This window comes from Passer domesticus, chromosome 5, assembly GCF_036417665.1.
Source record: "Passer domesticus isolate bPasDom1 chromosome 5, bPasDom1.hap1, whole genome shotgun sequence".
NCBI classification, from domain to species: Eukaryota; Metazoa; Chordata; class Aves; order Passeriformes; family Passeridae; genus Passer; species Passer domesticus.
This window is the reverse complement of record NC_087478.1, coordinates 51,420,981-51,448,685: the sequence shown is the minus strand read 5'-3', so window position 1 is coordinate 51,448,685 and position 27,705 is coordinate 51,420,981. Positions and strand designations below refer to the sequence as shown.

The window sequence follows — 27,705 nt, the reverse complement described above, 5'->3', positions numbered from 1 at the left end:
TGCCTGAGTCTGCATGGTGCCCAAGACAACTGTCCACTCCTCATTTATCCTATTCATCTCAATGTGATGTTGTAGCCTAAAAGTTATGCAGTGCCCAAGGGGAATGTTGACCTCTGCAGCACCATTTATCACAAAGGCCGGTGAACGAAACACCCACTTCTCTTGTTCCATCCTCCCTGGACACCTACCTTGTGTCTCTGTGAAGCCCCACAAGCCAATTACTAGAAAACCTCCCCACCTTGAATTTTCCCTGAATTTGACCTGCTGTCATATGCTCAGAATGCACAGTTGTGGCATTCTGTGAGAACATAAGGACAGAGTCAGGTGAATGGAGTAAGAAAAATAACTATCCTGAGAGGTTTAGTCCTGGTGGTGCCTTCTTTCTCCTACCAAATGAGAAGGGGAATTTTGAGAAACCACTGCACTGAGGTAATGAAGACACCAGAGGGCTCTACTGCCAGATGTACTGCAGGATTGCTGCAAAGTCCATAGGATTTTACTCTCGAGGTATGCTCTCATTTTTGGTGAGCCAGCCCCGAGACAGGCTGTTGCCAGCAGCACGGGCCTCGGCATCTTACTTCACTCGTGACAGTGGCTTAAGTTCTGATCGCTCCTGTTCTCAGCTCTTCTACCTTTTATCAGGATATGGTGGTGTTTGGGAAATCTGTGGAAACCCATTGTGTGCATAATGCATCTTGTGGAAAGGCCAAGACTATGCTGAGAAAGCAGGTTTTGACAGCACTTGACTTCATTTGGAAAGCAATCCCGTCTTGCTGTTTTTGGTGGTGTCATAGTTCTCCCCAGCCTGACTGACAAATGAGCCTACCTGTAGTTGTGCTCGTGCCTTCCCTCTAGGAAGCTGATGTTGAAGGAATGCCAGGCTTGTTTGGATGGGGAAATCTCTTACATGACTTGCCTTGTCTGTCCAAGAATTTTGGCTGCCTCTGTTGGCATGATAATGAAATGTGTTTGCTAGGCTTTTATCCTTAAAGGGATAGAAATTTGCTAGTATTTTACGCTTAAAAGGATGTAAGACTTCTTCAAAACCAGAGCACACAAACATATACATTCTCAGCCTGGGACATTAGTCAGGCAACTCCTAATAAAGCTAAAGCCTAACAATGTGAGATTAAAATACATTAGTTGAGGATAAATTGTCTTGCACAAAAACCCATCTTACTATGCATAGGAAATGTGCCCTAAGCCCAGTACAATTCTTACTTGTCAAAGCCTTCACTATACTTAATGGGTTAACGTCAAGAATGTCAAAGGGTTTTATTGTACTTGCTTTAATTATTTGGAAATTGCTCTTCCTGACTCGAGTGATGGCCGGGATTCTTACGTGGCAGTTTCTGCTCGATTTCAAAACATCTTCTCTGTCTGATGAGATGTGTGAGTGCTTGCGCTCCCTGTCATTTGTTTATAGCAACATCAGGGAGCTGCTGGTGTGAAAACCCAGTGCGGGCCGGAGCGGGACTCCAGCTCGCACGCCTGGGGAACGGCGTAGATGCACGTAGCAGAGCCGCGGGGACAGAGGACACGGATGGCCGCACTCCCCTGGCTGCCGGCGGGCCCAGACCCGCATTAACATATTTTTGCTTTGCAGCGCACAGTCCCAGCCCCGGAGGTGCCGCCTGCGCGGAGGCGGCGGGCGCGGGACACGGCGGGGCCGGCGGCGCCGCACAGGCCGCGCCCATCGCGGAGCGGCCCCGGGCAGCCAACGGAGGCGCGGCCGCCGCAGGGCGCCGTCCCATTGGCCGCCGGGCGCGCTGCTTTGCATGTCTCCGCCCCATGGCCGCCCCATTGGCTGCGAGCCGGCGGCGCTTTGCATAGCCCCGCCCCCCGCGCCCGCTGGCCGGTGCTGCGCTGCGGTGCGGTGTCGGGCCGGCGGCGCGGCGCAGTGCAGGAGCCGGAGCCGGAGCCGGAGCCGGGCCGGCAGCGGGGCTCAGCCCGCGGCAGCAGGAGCAGGGCGCAGGTAGCACCGCCGCTTCGCTGCCGTCTGGCCGAGCGGGGAGAAGCGGAGCGACCGGCTGGTCGCGCCGTGCCCGCTCGCTGCCCTCTCCCCCCGCGTTCCCGTGAGCCGCTCCCCGCCCGGGTCCCTCGGGTGCAGCATGAAGTGCGGCGATGGCCCGGAGAGGTAAGACGGCGGTGAGGACGCTGGAAGACCTGACGCTGGACTCCGGGTATGGTGGTGCGGCGGACTCTGTGCGCTCCTCCAACTTGTCGCTGTGCTGCTCGGATTCGCACCCCGCGTACCCCTATGGAGGAAGCTGCTGGCCGCACCTAACTGACTCCATGCACAGTCGGCACAACAGCTTCGACACCGTCAACACCGTCCTAGCGGAAGACTCCGAGGTGCTGGACTGCGCGGGGCAGCAGTGCTCCCGGCTCCTGCCCGACCTTGAGGAGGTCCCCTGGAGCCTGGAGGAGGTGGAGGCACTGCTGCTGCCGCCGCCGCCGCGCCGGGAGCCGCGGGCGCCGGGTGCCGCCAGCCCCGGGAGCCGGGATGCGGCGGCGCGGCTCTCGACGCTGGTGAGCCGGGCGCTGGTGCGCATCGCTCGGGAGGCACAGCGACTGAGCCTCCGCTTCGCCAAGTGCACCAAGCACGAGGTGCGGAGCGCCATGGAGATCGTCCTGGGCTGGACGCTGGCGGCCCGCTGCACGGCAGCTGCCCTCGGCGCCCTCTCCCTCTACAACATGAGCAGCAGTGGCGGCGACCGCTTCAGCCGCGGCAAGTCGGCCCGGTGCGGACTGGCCTTCTCCGTGGGCAAGTTCTACCGCTGGATGGTGGACAGCCGCGTGGCCCTGCGCATCCACGAGCACGCCGCCATCTACCTCACCGCCGGCACCGAGAGCCTCTTCCGCGACATCCACGCGCGGGTGCTGGCCGGCCCCGCCGCCCCGCTCCCGCCGCCCGGCCGCCCCCCGGCCGCCGCCGCCGCCCCGGCCGAGAAGGAGAAGGAGGGCGGCGAGGCGCCCCGCTTCACCCTGGAGGCGCTGGAGCAGACGGTCAACAACGACCCCGAGCTGTGGGGCTTGCTGCAGCCCTACCAGCACCTCATCTGCGGAAAGAACGCCAGCGGTAAGTGCGGCCGCCGGGCGGGACCGGGCGCCGCCGACCACCTGTTGCGCCGGGCGGGCCCCGTCCGCCCCCCGGCGCTGGGCGGGCCGCCGCCGCACCTGCCGCGGGGCCGGGGGCTGCCAGGGAGGAGCGGCGCGGCTGCCCCTGCACGGCGCTGCCCGGCCCGGGGAGGGCTGCGCGGAGCTGCCGAGCATCCCCCGCACGGCGCTGCCGGGGCTCCCCGCCCGCCTGCCGCGGCGTGATGGGCGTGAATTCAGGGGCAGCTGGCTGGGTGTCGGCGAGGGCTGGCTGAGAGACAGTGGTTCAGAGCTTCAGTTTTCCACAGGAAATGGCAGAAGCGCAGCTGAGCGCTTGCAGGCGAGATCAAACTTTTGTTACATATGCAGTGGTTTGGCCAGCGATTGCGTGGTTGGCGCTGAAATGCAGTCTTTCTGGACAGATTTCATTCATGTTGCTGCATGTTTTCTCAGAGCTTGACACAAATGCAACACCGTGATGCATCAACTTCCTGGGCATTTTTCCCCTTCGTTTTTTAAACGATGAATCTAATATTTTTCATAAGTTATCCTTCGGTAGAGTGGCATTCCAAAGTTGATGTTCCTTATTTCAGCTCCCTCTGTTTGTCAGGGAAGGGAAAATGGAACGAGACGTGTTTCAGGGAGGAAGAGTTAAGATAGGGTGTTTTTTTCATAGCTTCTCCTAAGCGTGCACAGACACATGCAAACACTTTTATTAAGCTAAAATTCAAAATACCTGTCAAGCTGAGATGCAAATATTTGGGGAGGGGGGTGTGGAAGAGGAAGGGAACTGGGAGAACAAGGGTAACTGGAAGCCTAGATCACGTCTCCAGATAAGCCTTGTTAAGTTGTTAAAGCCACAGAGGATGCATTACAGCTAATTATCTATTGTCTTAAGGCACCTTCTATCCCATAAGAGACCCAAAGGAGAACGCCAAGTGGGAGCAAAAGAAAGGAGCAGATATTCCTCTCTGCTGTAAATAGATGTCGCTTAGGTCTGTTCCTCTGGTGGTTTTACTCCAGCAGTGGACCTCCTCCCCAGAGGCTTCGCTGAACCACCTCTCAAAATGCATCTGAGCTCGGGGGCTTGTGTCGCAGGACCCCGGGGTGTTATTCCAGTGCTGGTGCAGGCAGGGATGGCTTCCCCAGGAGTGCCACCGTTGTTTTTTTCCCTGAGTCCTGCTATGGTGCCTGTAGGTTTCAGATGGCACTGTGTTGCGTTTCTGACATTGCAGCACTGGCTGTGCAGGCTCCTACCGAGCCTTTCATTTTGTTCTGCGGCTCTCTCTAACTCCCTCTGTATCAGCTCAGTGGATTTAAATGAACTTCATTCTGACCCTCATTTATCTTCCTTCTAGAGGCACAAAACAGAGTTTTCATCTCCATTTCATTGTAGTTTTAGCTGCCACAAATCTCCTTGGTATCTCAGTCCTGAGTTGAGCAAATAGCATTTTTCTAAGATGTTTGAATCAGACCCTAGCAAGTTATCCATTTTGTGTTGCCTCTCTCCCTATGCCTACCCGATTTCTATGCAAATGTCTATAATGTTGTTTTGCTTTTGAGCATCTTATAATACATAGTTTGGCATGTTAAATATATTTAGAGTTACAGGTGCAAGCAAGAGCCAGGCCTCCTTACAGTAAAAGCCATTTTTTACTGCTGTAAATGTTTATTTACTTTTAATCCAGGGGTGTGTTGCCTGCTCTTAAGTTCTTTCAAGGTAACTAAACCAGGCATTATACACCATTAAACACATCAGTCTGTTTCTTCACCAGTGAAGTGTGTATCTGTTTATATAGTCCTCACCATTTTGATGTCTTGAATGCTCCATGTTTGGTTGCAAATGTTTCTTTCTCAGGCACTAAAAACAGGTGGGGAAGTCTGGTCTGAGAGATTTTTTGACCAGCTTGAAGCTGTTGGGGCCATCTGTGGCAGAAGGCTTGGATTGCTGGAAGCTGCATCTCTGTTTGGTGGCCTAACCACAAGTTCATCCTTCTTCCGTCCTCAGTACTTGAAACACCATGATAGCACAACTTAGCAGGTAGCAGACTTCTCACATCCCTTTGCCCCTCTCCAGGAGAAGAGACAGGTCTTGTACTCCTGAGGTTCTGTAAGCTGGGGTGTCATTTCCCAGCTGGGTTGCACGTGAACACACAAGCACTGGAATCAGTGGATTTGGTCCAGCAGGTGTGGACAAGAAGCAGTGGTGGGGTCCTTTTCATGGCCAGTGTGATTTGAGTGAAGGCAGGGGATGGAAAGCAGTGCAAAAGCAGACTCTGTAGCATTACCTTATCTACAGGCATGTTTTTGTGGGGAGAGGTGCCTCTCATTGGGAGGCAAATGTTAAACCTTTAACAAATTTCCAGGTGAAATTCAACACCTTAAAGTTCATCCAGACTGTGAAACAGGCAACCCATGAAGATCATGGGATGCAAGTATGTAAAGAACATGAGTTTGTGCATGATGCAGTCCAAGATAGCTCTAACAGAGTTTGTGAACACAAGTGTTGGGGAGGATGGTCTGAGGATCTGCCAGACACAAACCAGCCTTTCAGGGCTTCCCTGTAAGTTGTGCAGAGTGTTTTCGTGGTTTCAGCTGAGATTTTTTAGCCTGATGTCATTCTCGGTCATCTTGGAAGCTGCTGAATAAGATCAGTATTGCAAGATAACCTTCTCCTTCCTATAAGTGATGGTCATGTGCCTTCAGACAAAGATGTTTGAGCCGGTTCTTTCTATGGGTCCTTGAGCCTGCTGGGCTCCTTTTGCGTGTGTTTGGCCTGAGCTTGGACAGCTGCCTCAGTGGGAGCCCCACTCTCCAACAGGAGCCTGCTGGTTGCTCTTGCACGGTCAGAAGCCTGTGGATGAAGGTAGTGGCACTCCTTCATGTGTTGCAGGCAGCAGGCCATGTGTCCTGTGATAAGCCCTTTGATAACCTTATGTGTGGGACAGGGCAGGGATGACAAAGGCAAAGCAGGCGATGCCATCGGCTGCGAGCCTCTGGAGTATGGCAGCAACTGCTGGCATATTGACTGAGCTTATCTTTCTGATTACTATATCAGAAAAAATAGACCTTAAAAGCACTCTGAGACAGTAGTTTCCACTCTCCCCCCAGAATTTTAACTCTATGGCTGAATGAAAATGAAAAACTTTACATTTGGGATTTCACTGATGTTTAAATGTTTCAATTATGAGCTTCGTCTGAACAGCACAGTGCACGTTTTACATCCTATAACAGTTGCACGGAGTGTTATTTCCCTTGGAACAGGGGGAGAAAAATACTGTGTGCTCAATGAAAAGCAGTAAAAGCTGGCACCTCTGTGGTTTAAGCCATATTATTTTAGTTTCTTTATTGCTCATCAGACCCTTACTTTTATGCCAGATCTGAAAAATGCTTTGAGATGAATGTGAAGTTTCCCCAGGTCTTGGATCCAATGCAAATCATTGGCGTAAATCCATGGATGTTGTTTTAATGGAGGAGCTTGGATGGCAGGTCCAAGTAGCTCAAAGTCACCTGCTTCGTGTTGTGGAGGTCCTCTTTCACCGGGAGGAGGGATGGTATTAGACAACACTTGAATTAATACAGAGTTGAGAAAATTAATTTTTCCTGTTTCACTCTTCGGGGGTCACCATGTCTTAGTGACACAACTTTTGGTGGGAGGTACACAGCTGGGGGATCACGGGGTGAAGTTTTCTGTGGAGGAGTCAGCATGCACAACTCTGCCTTGTCGGTTTGTGTACAGCTTCTAAAAATAGTAATTTGGAAGCCAACTGCATCCTTGTGGTTTCTTCCTCTTCTTAATATTATTTAGAGAAGCTCAAACTAGTTAGAAACCCAGGATTAGGTCAGGCTTGGCTGACACGTGTCAGCTAACCTCAGTGTAACCTCAGCCTCTTCTCCTAATTCAGGCGAACGAGGGGGACTCCGAGCAAATGAGCAGTAACCAATGTATTAGCACAGCTTAACCAAATCAATAAATTCTTTGCAATTTTGATTCATGTGTATACATACATGTGGGCACACAGAGACCATACCCTTCTTTTACTGGCAAGCGTACTGTTATCTGTTACTTCTCTGCTTTTTGCTGTAATTGAACCATTCAGGATGCCATTATGGCCTTAGGGGCAGCGTAAAAATCAATCTAAAACTTATTTCAGCTAAGATGATAGGGGAATATTTGGGCACAAAATGGAATTTTATGCTATTTTCTTGGCCTTATTTTAAACTGTAATTCCAAGAATATCTTTCCCCCTCCACCCCCCGTTATGTTTCTGTTGTATTTTTTGCTGCTTAAGAAAAAAGAAATATAGTTGAAGTTTCTTATATGTGTCAGTATATTATACTTAGAGGTCATTGCTATTGTGTTTTTCCCCTCTATTCCAGGGCACTTGAGGTTGACATGAGTGGTGGTGCAACAAATAATATGTAGTTTTGTTTGATTCTCTTACCTGACAGCCTCCCAAGCAAACTTCCACACCCTGTTTGAACAAGTTGTGAATTTGTCTCTCCATTCTGGGCGGGGAGAGACGGACAAAACCCCAAAGGGCAGAAGGTTTTGACTGTTTGTGGTTTGTAGCCAGTGATGCTGGTGGGAGCTGGGATGGCAGTGCAGAAACTAGGCTCCTTCTCTGTATTGGGGTGGGTTGCTTTGACACCTGGTGGTGGCAGGAGTGGAACAGAAGGATCATCTTTGTGTGTGTGTGTGCTTCTTGAAAACCTGTGTTGCCTTGAGAGGACACCTTGAAAAGGGAGCAATGGTAGGACTGGCAAATAAAGACCCATTGGGAGATTGAGATTTGACTCACTGGGTGATGAAGTTTTGTTTCCTCTCTGCATGTTTTGATTCATGTAATTTGTTTCAGTTATGAATCTAACATTAAAAAAAAAACCAACCCAGAAATGGTTATACTGGAGGCACCCAGGATAATCATAAAGCTTATGTTTGCCAATATGATTATTCCTTTTGTCATGTTGGAAAGTACCTTAATAGCATTTATAGCCTTGGCCACACTAGGGAGTTTTCAGGCTGCATCTACATTACTTAGTTTCTGATGTAAATGAGGCTTTGGAATGATGATTGGAAATGTGATTGTGTATACAAGGAGCATGTTAGGGGAATAACACTATAGTTTGAGCAGTATATTAGGTTCCTGGGTTTTTTTTGCTGAGTGCTGACAGGCTTCATGTAGTTTTTCAGCCATCCTGTGAACTGATGACATAAGGTGCAGATGAACATTCCGGACAACTTTGCGCCTTTTCCTAGTGCTGCTGCAAATTTTCTCTCTTCCACTGCTCAGAGTTAATAAAAATGAAAAAGACAGCACTCCTGGTGTGTTGGTGTTTCTGCAGTGTGTGTCATACCAAGCAGTTGGTTGTCAGTCACAAACCTTCCACGTTGTCCAGAGTAAATACGCAGTAATGCAGTGGATGGGAACGTGTACAGCCTGAACCCGTTCTCCCCTGCCTGGTTAGGGGTTGAGTTCTCCTATCTCAGAAGTTAGAAAAAAAGGCCTTATGGTCTTTCCCTCAGCTTTCCCCTAATGCAGGTGTGAAAGAAGAAAGCCCTGCTCTATGAGATGACACCAGAGGAGGAGAGAGCTGTTTCTTGTAGCACATGGACATTGGGAATTAAGTCCTCTGCCTGGAATGATTTCCTCTGGCCAATGTGTAGTGCAGAAAGAGCGGGGGGGCTCCTTTTAGGTGGTTTGCTGAAATGAGCAGCTTTCATGCAAAATATTTCTGTTGCTGGCCCAGAAAAAGATGTACAGGAAGACCAAGGAGGGGATGGATGAGGGAGTTCATCACCAGGCTGTGTTTTCTTGCAGTGAGTGTGATGAGCAGCAGAACTGCCACCGTTCATGTCCCTGAGCAGGGTGGCATTCTGTGTCCTTGTGGGGGCTAAAGTGGATGCTTGGTGGATGGTGAATCACATCAGTGCCTGTTCATTTTCCTGGTCTCCTCCCACTTTCAAGATTTCCTGCTGCCTCAGTTTCCCAGGCTGGGCCGTCGTGTCCAGCTCTGGCAGTGATGCCTTCCTGCCAGTCCCTTTGTGCCAGCACTCCTGCCCATGGCTCTGTCTGCAGGCTGTTTTCCTTTGCCCAGGGTATAGGAGGCTTTAGCAAGGCATAAGAAATACGTAGGGGCTATTTTCTTTCTTTGCTCTTGTCCTTGTATACTTGCTGACCAAAAGCAACATACTGCACCATCTCTGTAGAAATCTGTAACTGTTATGTACCTGATAAGTATTGTAAAGATTTCAAAAGACATTAAGTGAAAATTACCCCAGAGCTTGCGTGGCCAGCCTAAACACAGGCATTGTGAAGGACTGTGCTAGCCAAGTGATCACATGTGGTTGGTTCTTGGTCTGCCCTTGCTTTCAGGGGTTTCCTACAACAACAGACTTTCCATCAGTGGCCACATTTGTCTGGCAATGCGTAAGCTTCCCATTTTCCCAGAAGGTAACATAGTTATCCTAAGGATGTGAGGAGATAAAATCTGATGTCAGGTCACTCCTTTTGCTTTCCATAGGGCTGCATTTCTCTCTTGCAAAAACAGAAGAGAGGAGGGCACTGATCTGGTGAAATGAGTCAGTGAAAAGGCTCATTCTGTTGGCTCCTTCTGACAGCAGGAGTGAGGGGCATGTTCCTGGGAGCAGCTGAAGAAGGAGCCAGTGTTGGTGTGGATCAATTCAGCAGCATGGATGGGGCTCAGACACACTGACACCTTGCTGAAGCTTGTCTCAGTTACCTTAATTTAACCTGATGTGCTGATGCTCTTGCATCATCACAATTCCTTACTCTGGCAGTTTGTGGGTAAGGAGAAAATTCTACAGCATGGCTTATGGGACATGACCATTTTCTTGGGCTCCACTGAAGAGGTGCTTGTCATCTTAATGGTATTTTATCCTCTTCCTTGATTCCTAGGCTGAGTTCATAGGAAGCACAGTACCCTTTTTTGGTATAATTGTTCCTGAAAACAATCCAAGAGATTTTATAGTATGGTGAGAGGTTGTCCACTGGTAAATATGTGGATCAGCTTGGAGGCTGAAAAGGTGCTCAAGAGACTTGGAGTTTCCCACAGGAGTTCTCTTGGCTCATAACTGATAAGGAAAAGAAATTGTCTTTGATTTGGTTTAAACAATACTGGATTAATAATAAGGAACAGGACAAAAATTAGACCCCCTGTACGAAGAGACCTCAGGACAGGTGATTGCGTGCCTGATGAATCAAGCTGACAGAAGTGGATAAGGACCCCAGCTGGTTGCAGGTCACTTAAAAGTGTGGTGTTAGACCTGGTGTAAGTCCTGTGGGCAGTGGTGTGTGGCTGCCTGGTGTTGGTGCTTGGTGGGACTTGGCTGGCATGACCCTTGGGACTGGGCTCTTCCTGCCACAGTGATGCAGATGTTGATACTGGGATCTCCTGAATGAAACATGGGAGCACAGGAGACACGTAAAGCTCTTTCTGTGGGGTTTTAAGGCAGCTGAAAGGGAAAGTGCAGGGAGGGATCAGTGCTGCAGGATGTGTGGGAGGCGGCGGGATGCTCGCCAGGAGATAGGAGCACACGAAGGCGTTGCAGCTGAGCCGCGAGGGACTGGTGATACTTCTGGGTCAGCAAATTCACAGCCTTACGTGGCTTTTCCAGAGCTCTTATATGCATAGACCTTGCTCGTGTGAACAGCACATGGACTTCACACAGCCATAAAGGTCTTGGGACAGGCTGGTGAGTGAGCAGGAGAACAGGAATCCCTGAAAGATTAGAGAAGAGGCCTCTTCAAGGACCGGATTTCTGTCCTCAAGTGCTGTGGAGTAGCACCTGGACCTGCAAGAGTCTGAGGCTTTAAAATTCATAAAACCACCCTGTTTTTAAATTGCACTGCTATGAAATATTGCTCCCAGGTGGGGGAAGTGAGCGGGGCTGGGGTTGCAGCAGAGGTATGTTGAATGCATTTGCATTTTTGAGGCAGTTAAATAATTGAAGGAGACTTTGCATCCTGCAGTGTTTTGCAGTTTCTCTGGCCCTGTGGTAGTTTTGGATAAACACTGTTGGGCTGTAGTGCCTTTGCTAATGTGTTATGTTTGGCTGTGATCGAGTTGCTAGTCGGGGAAGGTTGGCTTTTTCTTGCAAAGAGCTGAGCAAGCCTTGCAAGCCTCTCTCTGGGATGTTACCCAGCAGGGATTTGGAAAAACAGAGGTTGTGGTGCTGTGGGCCATATGGACTCCCCAGACTCCCCAGCCCTTTGTCCCAGATGAAGCATCCTCAGCTCTCTGTCACCTCTAAGAAGTGAATGTGGCCAGCAGCACAAATGTGGCAAGCTGCCACTGGGGAGGTGGGCCAGGTGCCTGGGGATGGATGCTGGACTCCCAGACCTTCAGTGGGAAGTGCTTCCAGCACAAATGAGAGAGATTTCAGAGGTCAGAGTCTGCCCACTGAGATGTTTTTTTTTAATGGAGAATACTAAGAAGATTTTTTTTTTCTTTTTGTGTAATACAGGGGCATTTCTTTGCATGCCAGCACATCACAGAAATGGGTTTCATTAAATCATTCACTGTAAGTCTGAGTAGGTGTATCATTTTGCTCTGGGTTGCCATATAGCAAAGACAGCTGCTAGGAGCTAGGTGCAGGTACCTCTGCTGTTATTTCCCTAGGTGCTTATAAAATAAGGGTCACAGACCTCAGTACTTCAGAAAAAGTATCCCTGTGCTACCTGTGTTATTTAACTCCTCTAGTGCATGTCTTGTGCAGGGTGCTGTGTGATACAAGCTGTTCCAAAGGTAGTGCTAAACCCAGTCCTGTAGTCCTTGTTTGGGCAACATTCCCACTGATTTTGGTGCTAAGGACAGCCTGTCAAACACCAAGATCAGCTCTTGCATTTGGTAACAATTGAAAGAATTAAGAATTAAACTCCTGAGTCAAAGCTGTAGGCCCAGGCTTAGTTTTGCTTAAGATAAGCTTTTCCAAAACTGAAGATGAGTATCAGTACCTCACTGTAGATACTCCTAATTTGAAAGGATTTTTTTTTCCATTGTTTCACTGATTAATGGTATTCAGCTTGAAGACTGCACAGGCCTTGTGCTACCTGGCTCTAGCCTATTTCCGCTGGCCCACATAAGAAAAATTCTAAAAATAGTCCGGCAGGGTAGATTTTCAAAAGTAAATTAGATTTTAAAAATAAGTGGTTCAGTTTAATTATCTGGCATACTCTCAGTAAGGAGGAGGAGGAGGAGGAGGAGGAGTTTCAAAATAGGCGATTTTTCTAACCTGGGAAAAAACCCCACCCCAAGTGTAGCTGTCCCTCAGTAGTTAGGACCTGCTGTTGCTTTGCTGTTGTGCTTTACTTATTAACTAGTTCTTCATTATACCAGTATGCTCAGAAGAGAATTGCCTTATGTATCAACTGTTTCTGGAGAATGAAAACAGTTTTGCAAGCTGACTGAGTGCAGGGACAGACACTAGCAAGGTGCAGATTCTTTTTGATGGAAAATACCTGCCTGTGGGAACGCATATGATGCCTTGCTTCCATCTTAAAGAGCGTGTTTGGTAGAGGATGGGTAAGACAAGGAGGAGTTGTCTGAAATATTCCCCAGGATTAAATGTAGGAATGGCATAAACACCTGTGTAATGCAAAGGATGAGCTTAGGCAGCAATGTTCTTGCAGCAGAATGCTGGGAGCCAAGATAAGTAAGTTGGTGACGCTGTCTGTCTGACACGCATCAGCGGTTAGACTGTGGTGGCTGAAGGCTTCTAAAGCAAGATTAAATACAGCAAGAGAAAAACACCCTAGCCAAAACTCATTCCTTCTTAAGTGTACAGATAGTCTAACTGATTTTCCGGAAGGATATATGGGCTGTCACCTCTTTTCAGCACACAGAAACTGCCTATGCGTGGGATAATTGGCAGGTTTTATAAGGAGACCTGTGCTGATGAGAGCCCTCAAACCACCAGAGCAGATGAGGATGCTGGTGTCTGCTGACTCTGCCTCCTCTGACCAGAGGTGTCCTGGGGAGGGAAAGGCACAAGATGGACCTTGAGGTTGTGGAGGGACTCGAGTTACCAGATGGGTGGGAGAACACTGCCTTATCTGGGCTGGTGATGTTCTGATTACAGGCTGTGTGAGGTGTGAGGCAGGACCTGGTGAGTCACAAAGTGTTTTCTGAGGTTTGTGGCTGGATGCTCAGGTGTCAGCCACTATTGCAGGTGACTTCTTTCACTGAGGAGACAGGGCAGGGTTTTCCTCTGGACAGGACCCTGTCCGCCGCCTTTGTCAGCCTGAGATCAGATGGCTCCGATTTGCCCAACCTAGGGCTATGTTTTGAGACTCCCTGGAAGTTTACCTGGAACCAGGCTGCGACTGCCTGCTTAATAGGTCCTTCTCATGCAAACAGTGCAGACACATCCCAACTGCAAAACTGGCTACAAAGCTGGCTGCTGAGCAGATTTAAACCTGTAGCATCGACTGCTTGTGCAATCCATGTTGCATATTTCTGACACTGCTGGTAAGACATTCCTGTCTGGAGTGAGAGGGTGGAGTGCAGACACTGGGGTCTTTAGCATTGGGATTTACACATTTTCTGGTCTGGTAGGGTCTGAGTTGGGTGAGTCTCTGGGAAATATCCTTTTTTTGGGGCAAGGACAGCGCTTGGAGGGAAGAAAATGAGGACTTGTTAGTTTACTTCTCCCCTTGACTGTGACTTGAGAAGCATAATTTAGGTGAGTTCTGTTCCTTCTTCCATTAGAGGTTTGCAGTGCTGTTGACATTGCACTGATACGCAGAAAAAACTGTTGGTATTTAAACACAAATATTGGCCGTGGCATAAGGAAAAATTAAAACAATTCAGCACACCACGTAATACATCCTCTGAGCCTGGAGTAATTAGTTCAGTTTCATAGCCTGATTTCCAGAAAGAGAAAGAACAGAGCAAACAGCAGAAAAGATAATGAAATTTGGTGGGGGGGCCCCATGGGGATTGTTTCTGTACAGTGATAGCCAACCACGGTGGTGTTATTTGGTTCAGAAAGAAGGCATCTGGGGATTCTGTGATTGCACCATGCAAGGGACTGAGTGGCAAAGTGGGAACTTGAGCAACTGCTGAATTTTTTGCATAAAGCCAAGATGCAAGACTGAAAGAGTAAATTTGAAGTTACTCTAAAGAGCTCTCTCCTTTTCCCAGCATAGCAGGGGTTTGTGGAACTGTATAATTGCAAAGGAGTGGCTGGGAAACAGCGTGCTTGGGTTATGCACACGGACTATTTCTAAAGATTATATTAATCCTATATTAATAATTGCAGAGGAAGTACTGGTTTGTGTTTTAGCCAAAGCTTTGCTTGGACAGCCTTTGTAGGCATTGCACAAGATGTGCAATGTGGGTGTTGCTGCCCTTTGTGCTACAGAGCCATTCTCTGCTGATGGGCACTGCAAACTGAGGCTGCTTCCTGCAGTATCACAGGAATAACCTTTATTGCTTTCAGTAATCCTGTGAATGAGTAAGAGCCTCAGGACTGAGTGTTCTACTCTTCTGAGCTCCTTTCATGATCACTTCTCTAGGTTTTCTTTTGCCATTGTGGCATGGGCAACTCTTCCTTCCCTGCATTTCATACGTGCTCTCTTCATTAGGAGTGGTGACCTTCTGGATGCTGCTCCTTTGCTTTCCCCTTAAGTTCAAAGAAGTTCAGTATTTACATAAGCAGCTTGCTTGCTATTTTACTGCTTTCTGGCATAATCTGTCTTGAATGCCTTTCTGAAAATAGTCTGTCCAAGTAAAAATATGAGGTAAAAATATTCACTGTTGAAGCAGAGTATTTAGAAATAGCTGTAATTTTGAGTTGTATCAAATAAAAACCCAAGCCTTTGCAGTTGATTAGGGACAGGTGTTTTAACATCTTCTGCAGCTGTTTTTTAGATTGTTAACTGGAATTTTTGACCTACTGAAAAAAAAAAAACAACCAAAACAACCCTTACTAAATTGGGTATCAGGGCTATAGCACTGTGAACTTAGTGTAAAGCAGAAAAAAGGATGCAAAGCACCACTTCATTACACTGGATTGTTGCATCAATAATGTAGTAATGCAATTTCTTGGAGGGAAAAATAATGGGCTCTAATGATGTGACCAGTGTGTTTACTGATACTGTAGCACAATTAATTGTGGCTTTCTTGCAATTAAGTGCTGCAAACAATTTCTGTTAAAAGTGGATGTAGGGCATTTGAGCTCAACTTCCTCTCTCCAAGGAGTTTGTCCCTGCTTGTTTGGGATTATCCACAGAAAAATTTAAAAAAAAAAGTGTCTCATGGTGGGAGTGGGTTTCTGTGTTCATCATGTAGTAGTGTGCCAGAGGCTGCTGCTCTGCTTTCTTACACCAGTGTTTTGTGACAGCTGTGGGGACTGACCTGGGGGAAAAGTGCCATGGAGGGGGTGTGGACTTCAAGGCTTTGCCTGCGTGTGTTTCCCCGTGGGATTGTGGAAAACAGGAGTGAGGTCTAGGTGGAGGTCTGTCATCTTTCTGACATCACTGATGGATTTGTCTGAGAGGCTGGCGGTGCTTGGCTGAGTGCTGTACCCTCAGGGAAAGGTTTGATCTCACTGGTGGCCCCTTATGTGGAATCCAAGCATGGTGTGGGGAGGAGACCCTGGAGAAAGGCAGAGCAAGACATGAGGCAGGATGGGCTGCTCAAGACAGTGAGTAGTCTCCATATTTTATTCAGTTGTGGCCAAAACCCAGAGGTGGAGATTGGCTACGTGTTTGGGGTGTGTTGATGAATGCTGTTTCTGTCTTTGTGTCATTCAATGCCGTCCTGTGTTGCTTCTCCAATGCCTGACAAACGTTCAGCTTGCTGCCAGCCTTCCCTTCCGTGGGGGAAAATGATGTAATCTCTCCTAAATCTCTAGTTTCCATAACACTTGGAGAGCTGTCAGTGGCCATCCCTCGTGCTGTAGTTGTTGTCCAGAGGGGGTGGAAATCTACTCCTGAGTTGGAAGGTTGTTGGGGGATGGTGGAGGAACAGGCAGGCATGTGCCACCACGTAAAACTCATTTTCTTAGAAACGAGGTAAGAAATGCAACTTCCCATTTCCCAAGGATTTTGATAGATGGGTTTGCCTGCCCTCATCCATATTTCTTGTAAACTCCCTGAACAGTCATGCTTGTGTCATGTACAGAAGACAGAGGCTTACAGGAACTGCAGCTCTGGCTCCTGACAGGGTGGGTTATAGGCACCGCCAAGGATCCTGGTATCTTTGGCAGGCAAAGCTCTGGCTGGTTTTGTATTGGTGGATTCCAAGGTGTTTTCCCACTTTCTTTGCTATGTACTATGGGTGGGAGCGGGGACAGAGAATGGAGGCAATAAATTTCTCAAAGTACTTTATAATGCACTTTTGCCCCCCACTTTGAAACTGAATAGGATGTTTATGAAGAGAATTTAAGTGACAGTTTTCTGTTGGAAGATTTATTTAGTGATATGAAATGAAAGAATTTGTCAGACTCATCTTTTAATTTGTTATAAAAGAGCCAAAATGATACATTTAATCATTTTCTAACCACACACTTTCAAAACTGTGTTTATCTGATCTTTTTACCACAGAGGATAATTGGCTTATACAAAACTTAAGTATTTTTCTGGTAGCGGGTTACTTGCTTTTAAATATGTATGTAGCAGCTTTTCTTTAAAAAGGGCTGTGCCAGGGAGAGGTCATACTTCAGGTCATAGAAGTGACAGTGAGCATTTAAAAAAAGGGATACTGCAAGTAGCAGAGAGAAACAGTTGTGGCTCTCTGTGTGATGTGAGCTCGGGACTGGCACTAAGTGGGAAGATTTCCATTGATTTACCTGAAAAAAGGAGTTCAGCCTTTCACGGGGATTTGCAGGAGTTTTGCTGGTAGCACTTTCTGTTAATAAACACTTGGCTCTACCTGGAGGTGCTATGTACAGACATATATTTAGTGTACTGTAGACTATCTGTAGATATAAATCCCCTGGGGAATGGCAAACTAATGGTGATGATGAAGCTTCCTCCCTGGGAACAAGGGGGATCTTCTTATGTGCTTGGGCCATGGGCCAGGCTTATTTTTTCTTGGATTTGCTACATGAATTTGGTGTCAGCTTTCTTCCAAAGAGTACAAAATTGTAATTTATTTTATTTATAGAGTTGTGTGATTTATACCCTGAGATATGTCTCAGTGGTTTCAAATTACAGAGAAGGATGGAAATACTGGCTGATTTTTTCCCTTACCCTCTCTGTATTGAGCAGCAGGTCCAAGCCTAAAACTCCACAGCTGGTAATGAAAGCACAATTTTGTTTCATGGCCTCAAGGATTACTGTAAACCTTCCCGAAATTTCTGCTTTTAATATCTGGTGCTACAATGACCTTTCTTAGTCTTATCATTAGCGTCAGAGAGAGTGTCTTCAGTTTCATTTAGGTAAATACAACATCGGGCTGATCTAGTGGTTGAAGAGTGGGAAAAATCCATTGAAGTCAATATAACTGTGTTTAAAAAAATGAAAGAAAAAAGAACTCATCCACCAAATGAGTCTGTAACCTGGTATCTGCTTGAGTTATTGAGAGCTGGCCTAGATGTACGTACTTGTGTTAATCACTGTGTTTTACTGTGGTTTCTGCTCCTGAAGTGTGCTTGTTGGAGAAAAGCATCTTATATTTGAACTTTTGTGCAGTACTTCCCTCCTTAGCCAATTTTCAGTGATACCAGCCCTTGTGTCTGAAGCACTGCTGTTAATGGAAGCTGTTGATAGAAGCTGTCCATGGAGGCTGTCAATAATACTTTAAGTCAGTGGCTGGTGGGGATATTAGGAGATAGCATATCACTGCTTGGCATGTCACCCATTTTTAAGGGCAGCTTAAGAATGGTATCCAGATACAGCAAATACTCTCCAGTCTGTTTCCATCAGGTTGCCCCATGCCTTCTCCCGGTGAATGCAAGTGATTTTCTGACAGGGAGTCATTTGAGGCAGTCCTGCTGCCTCAGGGTGCTGGATAAGCTGTCAGCTAGTGCCAATTTGCCTTTGTTTTACATGTGTAAGTGTAGTGTTGGGAAACACCACCTCCCTGGAGCGTGTATCAACCAACCTTGTACTTGTGCAGCTATTCCAGTCTGGGGATGTTGAGGCTTGCTGTCACCTCACTGCTCACGCAGGAGAGCACCAGTGGCAAGTGCAGCTGTAGCCATCTAGGGAAGGAGTTTGATGCCTCTCATTTTGGTGCAGAGCTCAAGAGCTGCCTGACTGTGGGAGCTTTTTCCCTGACTCTTGGGAAGCTGGAAGGGATGTAAAGTAGGGGTAGGTGCTGCGTTTGCATATGGAAATGGTACATCTCCTGGCATGCTCAACCTGGCTCACTGCCCTGCACCAGCCCTGGGCTCTTCCAGGTGAAAACCATGCAGAGATTCTTGAGTGTTGGGGTCTCTGTGCTCTCTTTTTTCTTAGCTGTGAGTCTGGGATGTCAGTGGGTTGGTAAGGAGATGCTCTGTTGCTGTCTAGCTCTCTGTCTCTGTGAGCAGGATGCCTGGCTTTGATCTTTTCAAAGATGGTATCATGGAAGTCTAGTAGAAGCTGAAAGCTTAAGTGCTTTGACATTTTGATCTCTGTTGCAGAGCCAGACCACTCCTTTTAGCCCTGTGCACTGTGTAGACAGTCAGTTCTGAAGCCTGTTTCCAGAGACTTGGGGCCAGGAGGAGGGTCTTTGGAAGCCCCTCTGCTCGGAGGTGACCTTTGCTGCCAGCACCATGTCCCCCAGCTCGGCAGTGCCGTGAGGCTGGCACCATCCCATGGGAGGTTCTCAGGAGGTCTGTGAACTCTGGATGTTTTCCAAGACTGTAGCAGGGCCTCTGTGCAGCAGCTGGTCACATTCGGAAACTCTGCACCTTTTTATGGCAGCAGAGGGAACCAGAAGGCTTAACAAGTCCTGTTGGCTCCTCCAGAGAAGGAAGGAGGGATTTATGGTCTTTAAATAAAAGTAATAAAAGGCCAAATATGTGTTCTGACTTGTGTGGAGTGCCTAAACTTGGAGGAAACTGTGGGGAGATATATGCACCTTGTGTTGTCCTGCATGTGAGTGACTGCTTGAGAGAAATAAGAGTTAAGGGAAGTGGCAAAGAAGGGTGGATCCCTGCAGGAACAGCAATTACCATACTGTGGGAACACAGGACACTGCCCCTTCTGTTCTTGCACATGTGCACTGAACCTCAAAAGACATCTGGAATCTGAACATTTCAGGCCAAGACATCTATCCAGAAAAAAAAAATACATGGAGAAGGGAAATAACCTTGCTTTCCTGAGATGATGCCATTTAGGTGTCCGGATCGATACCTGAAGCAGCACAGGCAGACTCTTCCCTTGCAGTGTATCATTATTCCTTTCTGGAAAGTGCATATGCCTGGATGAAGGGTATGTACCCTTTGTATGTTTGCATTGCAAGGATCCAAATTTGACTGAAATTTAAATGTCCACATTTGTATTTGCTTGCTGCCTGCTAACGAGCAGCACTGTGGAAATTAAGAGATCTGTTTGACCAACTAAATTGAATTTCAGTTTTGGTTGCTCAGGAACACTGCTGTGAGTGGCTTTCATACTGACTCAGCACCCCCCCAAAGTGTGGGTAGCAGATGTCTTAGATCACTTCTTCAGTGGGGCCAGCTGTTGATGTGCCTCAAAGGAAAATACGCAGTTGTTCATTGCATGGGTTTGGCAAATGATACTGTGCTGCCCACATTTGGAAACCTGGCTCAGCATCCGCCTCCATGGTTGGTTTGCAAGGTGTTGATGGTACCTGAGGCAGTGCTGCTCCACCCCCTTGCAGGGTGTGAGCTGGTGCAGAGTCAGGCCTGTAGTAGGTACAATTGTCAGCAGGCAGTGAGGGTGCACTGTGAATTCAGAATAGTTCTGTCCTTGCAGTATTTCATTGACGTGCCCATAATTGCTTCTCTAGTTGTTGTAGATGTTGGGTTTATGTTCTGTAACAAAAGACAAGGGAAGCAGGAAAGAATGTGTAATGTTCCTGTGACAAAAGCACTGGCAGAATTCTTGTGTGTGGAGTGAGTTCTGGAGGCTCTTTGCAGTCCTTCCCTTCTGTCACCCTGCATGAACTGAACTCCATGGGAATTATTTTCTCTCACTTGCTCTTCCTCAAGTAGTGGCTGCATCTTGGGTCAAATGATCCCGTGATTCTTGACAGGATGGTGCTGGGCTGGCCACAAGTCTCTGCAGTTGCAGTTACAGCAGGTGATGCGACATTAGGTGCTGCCCTCTGCCACGTTCTCCTCCCTTTCCTTGTCCATCAGTCAGGGCTAGGTTGAGTTTGAGATTGAAACAGAGAATGGAGGGATAAAACCCTTCCACCCACATGTAATGTATCTGGGGAGCAGTGCAGTCAAACCTCACATTGTATCTGCTGCATGGCTCTCCTCCCACTCCTTTAAGGGTGCCTGGAGGGAAGGATCAGCTTTGCACGGTGCCCAGGAAGGTTGCAGCAAATCCATTCAGTGTTAGAGAGCTTCAACAGTTTTCGAGGCCAATTGCTTATTTTTACCCGTGGATGTGCTGCAAGAAAGCAAAAAGGTTGGCTGCTGAAAGGCAGACATTTGTTTCTGCAGGCAAATTGTCTTCCCAGCACCTCTCTTGCTTTAGTGTAAACGGTGGAGGCAAGAGCAGTGTCAAAAAGCTTTCAGTGGGTGCAGAAAACATGTCTGAGTGCATCCCGCCGTACTGGGCGGTAACGGGAGCTGCCGTGTTTGACTGGAAGTGATGGCGGCAGCTGCCTCTCCCGGTGCTCCCGTGGCCGTGTTCCTGCTGCTGTCATTCCTCCAAGGCACTCTGTGACACGGCCCTTTGCCTGCAGCACTGCTGTGCACCTTCCTAGTGAAGTCCAAGGCAGCACTCCCAGGCTCTCCCAGGGAGTGGCCTCTTCACAGGTTTCTCCTTCACTTCTGATTTTGGATTGTGTGGTTTCATTTAAAATCCACAGGCTTTTTCCACAGGCCTGGAAAGTAGTGGGGCTGATTTGGGATTTTTGCCTGAGGCATAACATTCAGCCTGAATGTTCCTTGACTCTCACTGTGATGTATCCTTCGAACAAATTTCTTAAGCTGAAACTTTTTGTTGTGTTGGGGAGTCTAACCTTGTGCCTGCTTTACCAAACAGGTTGAAGGTTGGTGGAGTGACAGCGTAACTCACATACCATGCATGGTGCAGCATGTTACTAATTATTGTATATTGTACATTTCATATATTCTGACTTGCATTTGTTGCTAATTAGGAGTTACTGTACTGCTGGTGGTCTCTGGTGTTCCATGTGTATCATCCATAGGGTAAACATCTGCCAGAAGGTGATGTTTTTCCCAAAGAAGATCTAACAATCTATCTCCCCAACCTCCCTGCAATTCCCCCAAAGTTTCCTGGCTTCAACGTGAAATGCCTGCAGGCATAGCTGTGAAGAGTTACAGGCAGCCAGTGTTGCTGTGGGTCATGACCTATTGCAAAGGAAAGTTGGGAATGCTAGGTGCTGCACTCCAATCTTATCAAGAATTAAAAGAGGTTTTGAAAATAGAAAGCGGATGTGTGTTTCAATGGTGAATTCTTCAATGTGACCTCTAAAGTGCTGTAAAAATGGAGTTGTCCCTTTAACACTGTGCAAGCAGCAACAGGAAAGGGAGCATTTAGCCATGTACTTAATTTCTTTCTTTAAACCTCTGAAGCTGTTGGGAGCAGCAGCAGTGGGCTGTCCTCACTGTACTGTGGTGTCCTGGGATGCCCTGCTGTCCCTGGTACCCTGCTGGGTGATTGATCTATCCCATACGGGTCCTGTGTGGTGGTGGTAGTGTATTATGAGGTGGCACAGCTTAACGTGGGCTATGATAATGTATTTCATATCCTTTTGAGGTAGTATATATAGAAATGTTTTTAGAAATTGTGTTGCTCTTTTAGAAACACTGTTGCTCTAAGCAGTATTTTTCCATCCTTTCCAAATCCATAATTTTTCCAGTGTGTGGAGAGGTAAACTGAGTAGAGATAGTTGCTGTAGCCATGTGGGCCTGCAAACCAAGTGGATGCACTCCATAGTCTGATTTTCCAATTTTTAGATTTGTATCAGTGCTGCTGAAAATATTTTTTTTCTTTAGATGCTCTTGCTTTTGCTCCTTTAGGATGACACAAAATGTGTCCATAGGATTTAGTAGCTTTTAACTTTTGCAGTTTGGCTTCTGGTGGTTGAGTTGCCTTAATTTTCTCTTGATAGTCTTTCTATCTTGTCCTTCAAATAGGATGAAACTTGAGGTGTGCAGGGATGGGAGGGAGTTGCAAAAGTTTATTCCTAACTGTAGCCACAAAACTTCTGATTACTTAGATCTGCTAAGTATGGTCTTAGGGGTTAGACATAAACTTTTAACATGTCTAACATCTGACTAGGCTTGGGATGGGGAGGGAAAAAGCAGGTCACCACTACAGCACGAGTGGAGGGGATGAAAATAGGATAAGTGGGTTTTGGCTCTACTTTTACTTACTTTTGTAGTAAGTAAAAAACACATTTACTTTTGTGCTTCATAAATGGTTGCTGAATATATGTTGTGCATGATGTTACCTCAAAACCTCAGGACAGTATGCAGCTGGTTAAAAGAGCACAGTGACCATCCTGAGAGACTGTGTGCTGTCACTGGAAGATATATGCTGATACAGGCTCAAAGTTATTAAAACTGTATTTCCAAACACTTTCCCTTCCTCTTAGCGCTCTGCTTTCCCAGCCCTGCAAGAGTCCCTGGTGTTAACCAGAGCACTGGAAATTTGCAAAGATACAGGACTATAGGATATAGGTCAAGAGTGCTGGGGTGGGCTACCCTCCTCCTGCAGCTCCAGTGGTGCTGTGGCTGGTAGGACAGCCAGTGCTGAGGCTCCCTGCCACCAAAGGACCTGGATTTTGGCATCACAGTGCAGGGATTTCTTCCTAGCATGTGGCCAGTGTCTCGTGCATCACCTGGCGCTGTTTCTAGCTCTGCATCATCTGGTGATATGGGAAACAGCCTTGATGGTTGCTCTTGGAGAAGCAGGAGTTCCAGGGACTTCACTGACAGCAGAGAAAAAGAGCTAAAAAGAGATGTGGGGAACAGCCCAGCTTTTGATAATCCCTAATTAAGCCACTTGGCACCAGGCTGATCCCCGAACTGCTGGTAGAGCAGTTGGGAATAGCCTCTCAGGAAGGCCTGGGACTTCCCGAGGAGTCACATTAAGGGTAGACATGCTGCAAATCCCCCCCAGCTGTCAGAGTGGGAATGCCTGTCACCTCTGAGCACCGGCGTGAGGGATGGAGGGATTTCCATGAGGGCGTGAGCTCCATAAAGAGTGGGCGAGCCTGAATAAACTTGTTTTCCTGATCCTGCCTCGACAAGGTAATCTACCTTTTAAAAACACTAAGTACACGACAGGCACTTGTAGTTACTTCTCTGAGGAGCAGAAATGACTGTGTTGTGGGCCCTTTGATCAGCCCTGCTGTGGCAGCCCTGGCCGGGCTTTGAAATCCCCTGGAACTTGCCAGAGCTATTGAGCAGGTCAGGCATTAGCTCTGGGAAATGCCAGGCGTTGGTCTTGCTGTCACTGTGTCCCTTCAAAGCCAAGGGTGGGGCGGTGTGCAGGACCAGTCCCCTCCTGCGTGTGTTAAGTCCCACTTGTGAGGCAAAAGGATGTGCTGGGTGTGATGGGGAGTTTTCTGAAGTGAACACTTCTTAATTATAGAATTATAGGATGGTATGGGTTGGAAGGGACCTTAAAGAACATCTGATTTGACTGCCTTGCCATGGGCAGGGATAATAATGATGTTGCAGGGAGCTCTTGCTTGCTGGTGTGTTATTAGGGATGGTTTATTTACAAAGTACCTCTGCAGGCAGTGTAGACAATGTCAAATAAAAAGCAATTTTGAGGTAGGGTGCCAACAGAGGAGCTGTTTGGTTAAGTACCAGGAAGTCTGTACCCTGGCAGCTTCGTCTGATACTATTTTACCATAACCTGTAGAAATTTTTATTTGAAGCTGCTCAGGACTTTTCATCTATTGTGTTTTATCCCCTGCTTCCCACCTTGTTGCTAAATATTGCTATTTTTCAATTATGCATTAATTGTCTTCACATCCTCTTCTCTCCCTGAACTATAAACAGATTTCCCCATAGCCCCTGTGCTTCCTGAACTTGCTGATCCTCTTGGTGGCATCTCCCCATTTGTGCCTGTCTTCCTCCTCCCATCCCCCCTATCCCCCTAAACCTGCAACATTTGACACAAAATTTTGCTTTTGGGAGGTGTACATGTCAGCCTTGGCTTACAGCTCTACTGAGCTAAATCCCTAGCAGCATGTTATCTAGGTTTACACTGGTGTAGTTGAACAGAGACTTCCCCATTCCCTCTGTTTTTGTGGGGTTTTTGTTGAAATCTGTCTATTCTTCCATGTATGCTTCTAATCCCATAAGAATAAGTAGTAAAGATTGCTTAGTTAAGCTAGGATTCATTCCCTCCAATACATCTTCATATTTGGAAGACATTCAGGTTTTTTTGGGCAGACTCTTTATTGAACTTTGCTTTTACTAATTGTGCTGGTTTATCTTGTGAATTGTATTTCTTCTAAGCAGTTGATTGGAATTTCCTAACTGTGTCTTAGCCCATCCCTGTGTCGTACCTTTTTCCTGCAAAGTGTTTACCTCCAGACTGCTTGTATCTTGCTGGTTCCATATGAGCTCCAAGACTGCTCAACAGCAGTTTTATGGCCTTGGTGTATATTTGTTTTCTTTAGATCCCTTCTGTGCATGTGATTTGGTCTTACTGAGTTGTAAAGTGGTAGGCTAAATTTATCCCTGAAGTCCATTGGCTTCAGTAGATGTTTGCTATAGAAGGAATTTGGCACATTGATTAAATGGATATACTTTCAAATTTTTTTTATTTTTATTTTTCTAGGCTTTTCTAAATCATAAATTTTATCTCTTGTTAAATACATTTGTGTCCTTGGTAGAGAACATACAGGGAAATAACTATTGAGTGCTTCATCCATCTGGATTCTTGTTATGTGATCCCCCTGCCTTGTTGAACAATAGACCCATTCTCTCCCCTATATTTTCTTTGGTTATATTTATAAAAACATATACCTGTTTCCCATTACTCTTTCAAGCTAAAAGCAAAACAAAAACCCTACTGTTTGTTCCCTTAACATTATACCATATAATGTTTTACCTCCAGCATATATTCAGACTTTTAACTTCTTTCCTTTCCTCTCTCATTTCTTTTCTCATTTGAGAAATGAGCTTGCTTCATGCCAAGAGCTAGGGAAGCCATTTATTTTGACCCACTTGTTTCTCTCTAGCAATGGAATTGCTTTCACATGTATTTCTTCAGGTTAGCCTTCAGGATATCCCATCCTCTCCATTTTGAAATGCAGGTCACTGTTTTCCCAGTTTTTTTAGTTGAAGATAAATCTCTTTTCCTGAAGAGAGATTGCAAGTCCTTTCCTTAGTACTCGGTTCACGTAGAAGGGTCACCAAGATTTCTCCTCTGGATTTTTAGTAAACACTTTCCTTCTAGAACCAAATTTAGCATTACCTCATGTCTCATTGCATTTCCCATTGAAATGTGTTATCGTTACCTTCACAGTTCACAACGTCCTCTGACCTATTTATTGCAGAACGGCAGGTCTTTCCCAAGAGCTAGCTCAGCAATTAAAATTTCCCACTGGCACAGATGGTTAAGATAATAGGACATAATATATTTATATATAGAGAGAGTGAGAGAGGAGAGAGAATACTCCTGCGTTTTTCAAAGCAGTGTACAAACATTAGCTAATTAACCCTAATAACAGCTCTGCAAGGAAATTAAAAGTGCTTATTCCCACTTTATAGATGGATAAACTCAAGAAAGTAAACTAAGTGGCATGCCAGAGGCCAGTACAAAATGTCATTAGTGGTGGCTGGGATGAGATTTGAGGACCGAGAACTATCCCGGGAAGGTCGGTGTTCAGTACAGCAGATTGCTGAATGCCAGGTGAGATCTTTCCTGAAATCCAGCTGCTTGATACCTTTTGTATGGTTTCAAATAGTCCCTGGTGTGCTCATTTATTTATGAGTTAAAATTATTATTTTCAAAGCTTGTCCTTTGCATGGCTTGCATTCGTCATCACCCTGAAGCCAGGAGAGGTGCTTGGTGCTGGAAGTTTATTTTCTGTCCATGTTTTTTGGTGACGAAAACAAGTGCATTTGTGTTGTAGCTGCACTGAGGAGTCCATCTGGTTTCAGTGCAGGGATCTTCAACACCATTTTCTACTCGTGGCCGCTGTTGGAGTTGAAATGCAATGTTGTTGGAGGCTTCAACCTCCTGGAAAAAAAAGTAGTTGAGTACTCACTTTTTTTTTGTAATCTTGTCAGCTGCACCCATGTCGAGGAGTGTGTGTCCCAGTCTCATGGATTTGGTCTATATAATGAAATAAAATGTGTAATCCAGTATCACTTTTTAAATCTTTCCTTAACTTGCCTGTGAGTTTTGCTGTGTGAGAACTGGACAGAAATGTTGCATTGTGTTGTCAGCTGCTCTTTTTAACCTCTGCAAGCAGCCCTGTAGGTAGCCTGTCACTTGCAACGGTCCTGGAATGTCTGTCTTTGAAATAACCTTCATCTCGAGAAGCATATGCAAAATCAGATGCAGAGATACAAGTATGCATTTTGGAAAAGGATTGGTGGAGTTTTGAATGTTGGTTGCTTTTTAATTTTAGGTAAGCATCTGGCTGAACACCTAAATGTGGGATAATACAGTGTTTACCCTCTTGTTATCAATCTCCAGTAACAGCGATAGTGAAACTTCTCCTTGGGGAGTTGTCCTGGTGAGGGCACAGCAGGATCATTTGAATTAGAAATGGTTGTGCTAGCTGAAATTTTCTGTGCATAATGGAAACTACAGCAGGGAGCTGGAGGAATAAAAATCAACCCACCTTTCTTTCTCTGCAATGCCACTGTCATAACTTATAATGTCATGCAGCTCAGTTTATCCCTTTTTGGCCTTCCACCCAGAAAACAGGGAAGTAGTGCAAAGCTGTGCTGGGTGATGACGTGCTCTTACTCACCATCCTACCCTCTGCACAACAGAAATGTGTTCTCAGCAGCAGGCATCTGCAAAACCCCAAATCCCTCCTAAAATGAGCGCTGCTCAAGTGCCCGGGAGCTGGACCTGTGTGTGGCCACCTATGCCTGGGACATGTCCAGGGGCTTTCCCTTGGCCCCTGCTGCTGGGGAAACCTGTCTTCCCTTCTTGCCATTGCTCTGAGTGAGCAGGTGAAGCTTTCTTATTCCCGTGCTTTAGAAGGAGGGGAGTGTTTCTGGGAGTCTGGGGCAGTAGAACATTGGTGAATGCCCTGGCAGACTGTGCTCACTGTGAGCTTGGGAGAGAGGCTGAAACTCCTGCCTGGGAGAACTGCCTGGAGCCCAGAACTGCCTGCCCAGGCCCTGGGGGTTGCAGCCAGCAAGGGAGGAGGCAGAAAGCAGGCAGCTGGTGAACTTCAGAATTTTGTGCTGTAAACCCAAGACAAGCAGATGTGAGGATGCACTGCTGTCTCCCCTGGGCAACCATAGCCTCATCACCCCGTGGGTGCTGGCAGGGA

At 46.9% G+C, this 27,705-nt stretch overlaps 1 protein-coding gene across 3 annotated transcripts in view; it reads left to right on the top strand.

Annotated features, from left to right (window-relative positions):
* The first annotated feature begins 1,860 nt into the window (after nt 1–1,860).
* The window catches only part of ABTB3 (ankyrin repeat and BTB domain containing 3), a 161,491-nt gene continuing 135,646 nt past the window's right edge, over nt 1,861–27,705 (top strand). Inside the window, exon 1 of one of the 3 annotated variants that reach the window (XM_064420416.1) lies at nt 1,861–3,082. In XM_064420416.1, the coding sequence (XP_064276486.1) occupies nt 2,125–3,082 (958 nt within the window). In that variant the 5' untranslated portion in view covers nt 1,861–2,124. The remainder of the gene's footprint in view (nt 3,083–27,705) is intronic. The other 2 variants (XM_064420414.1, XM_064420415.1) reach the window with 2 other exon arrangements.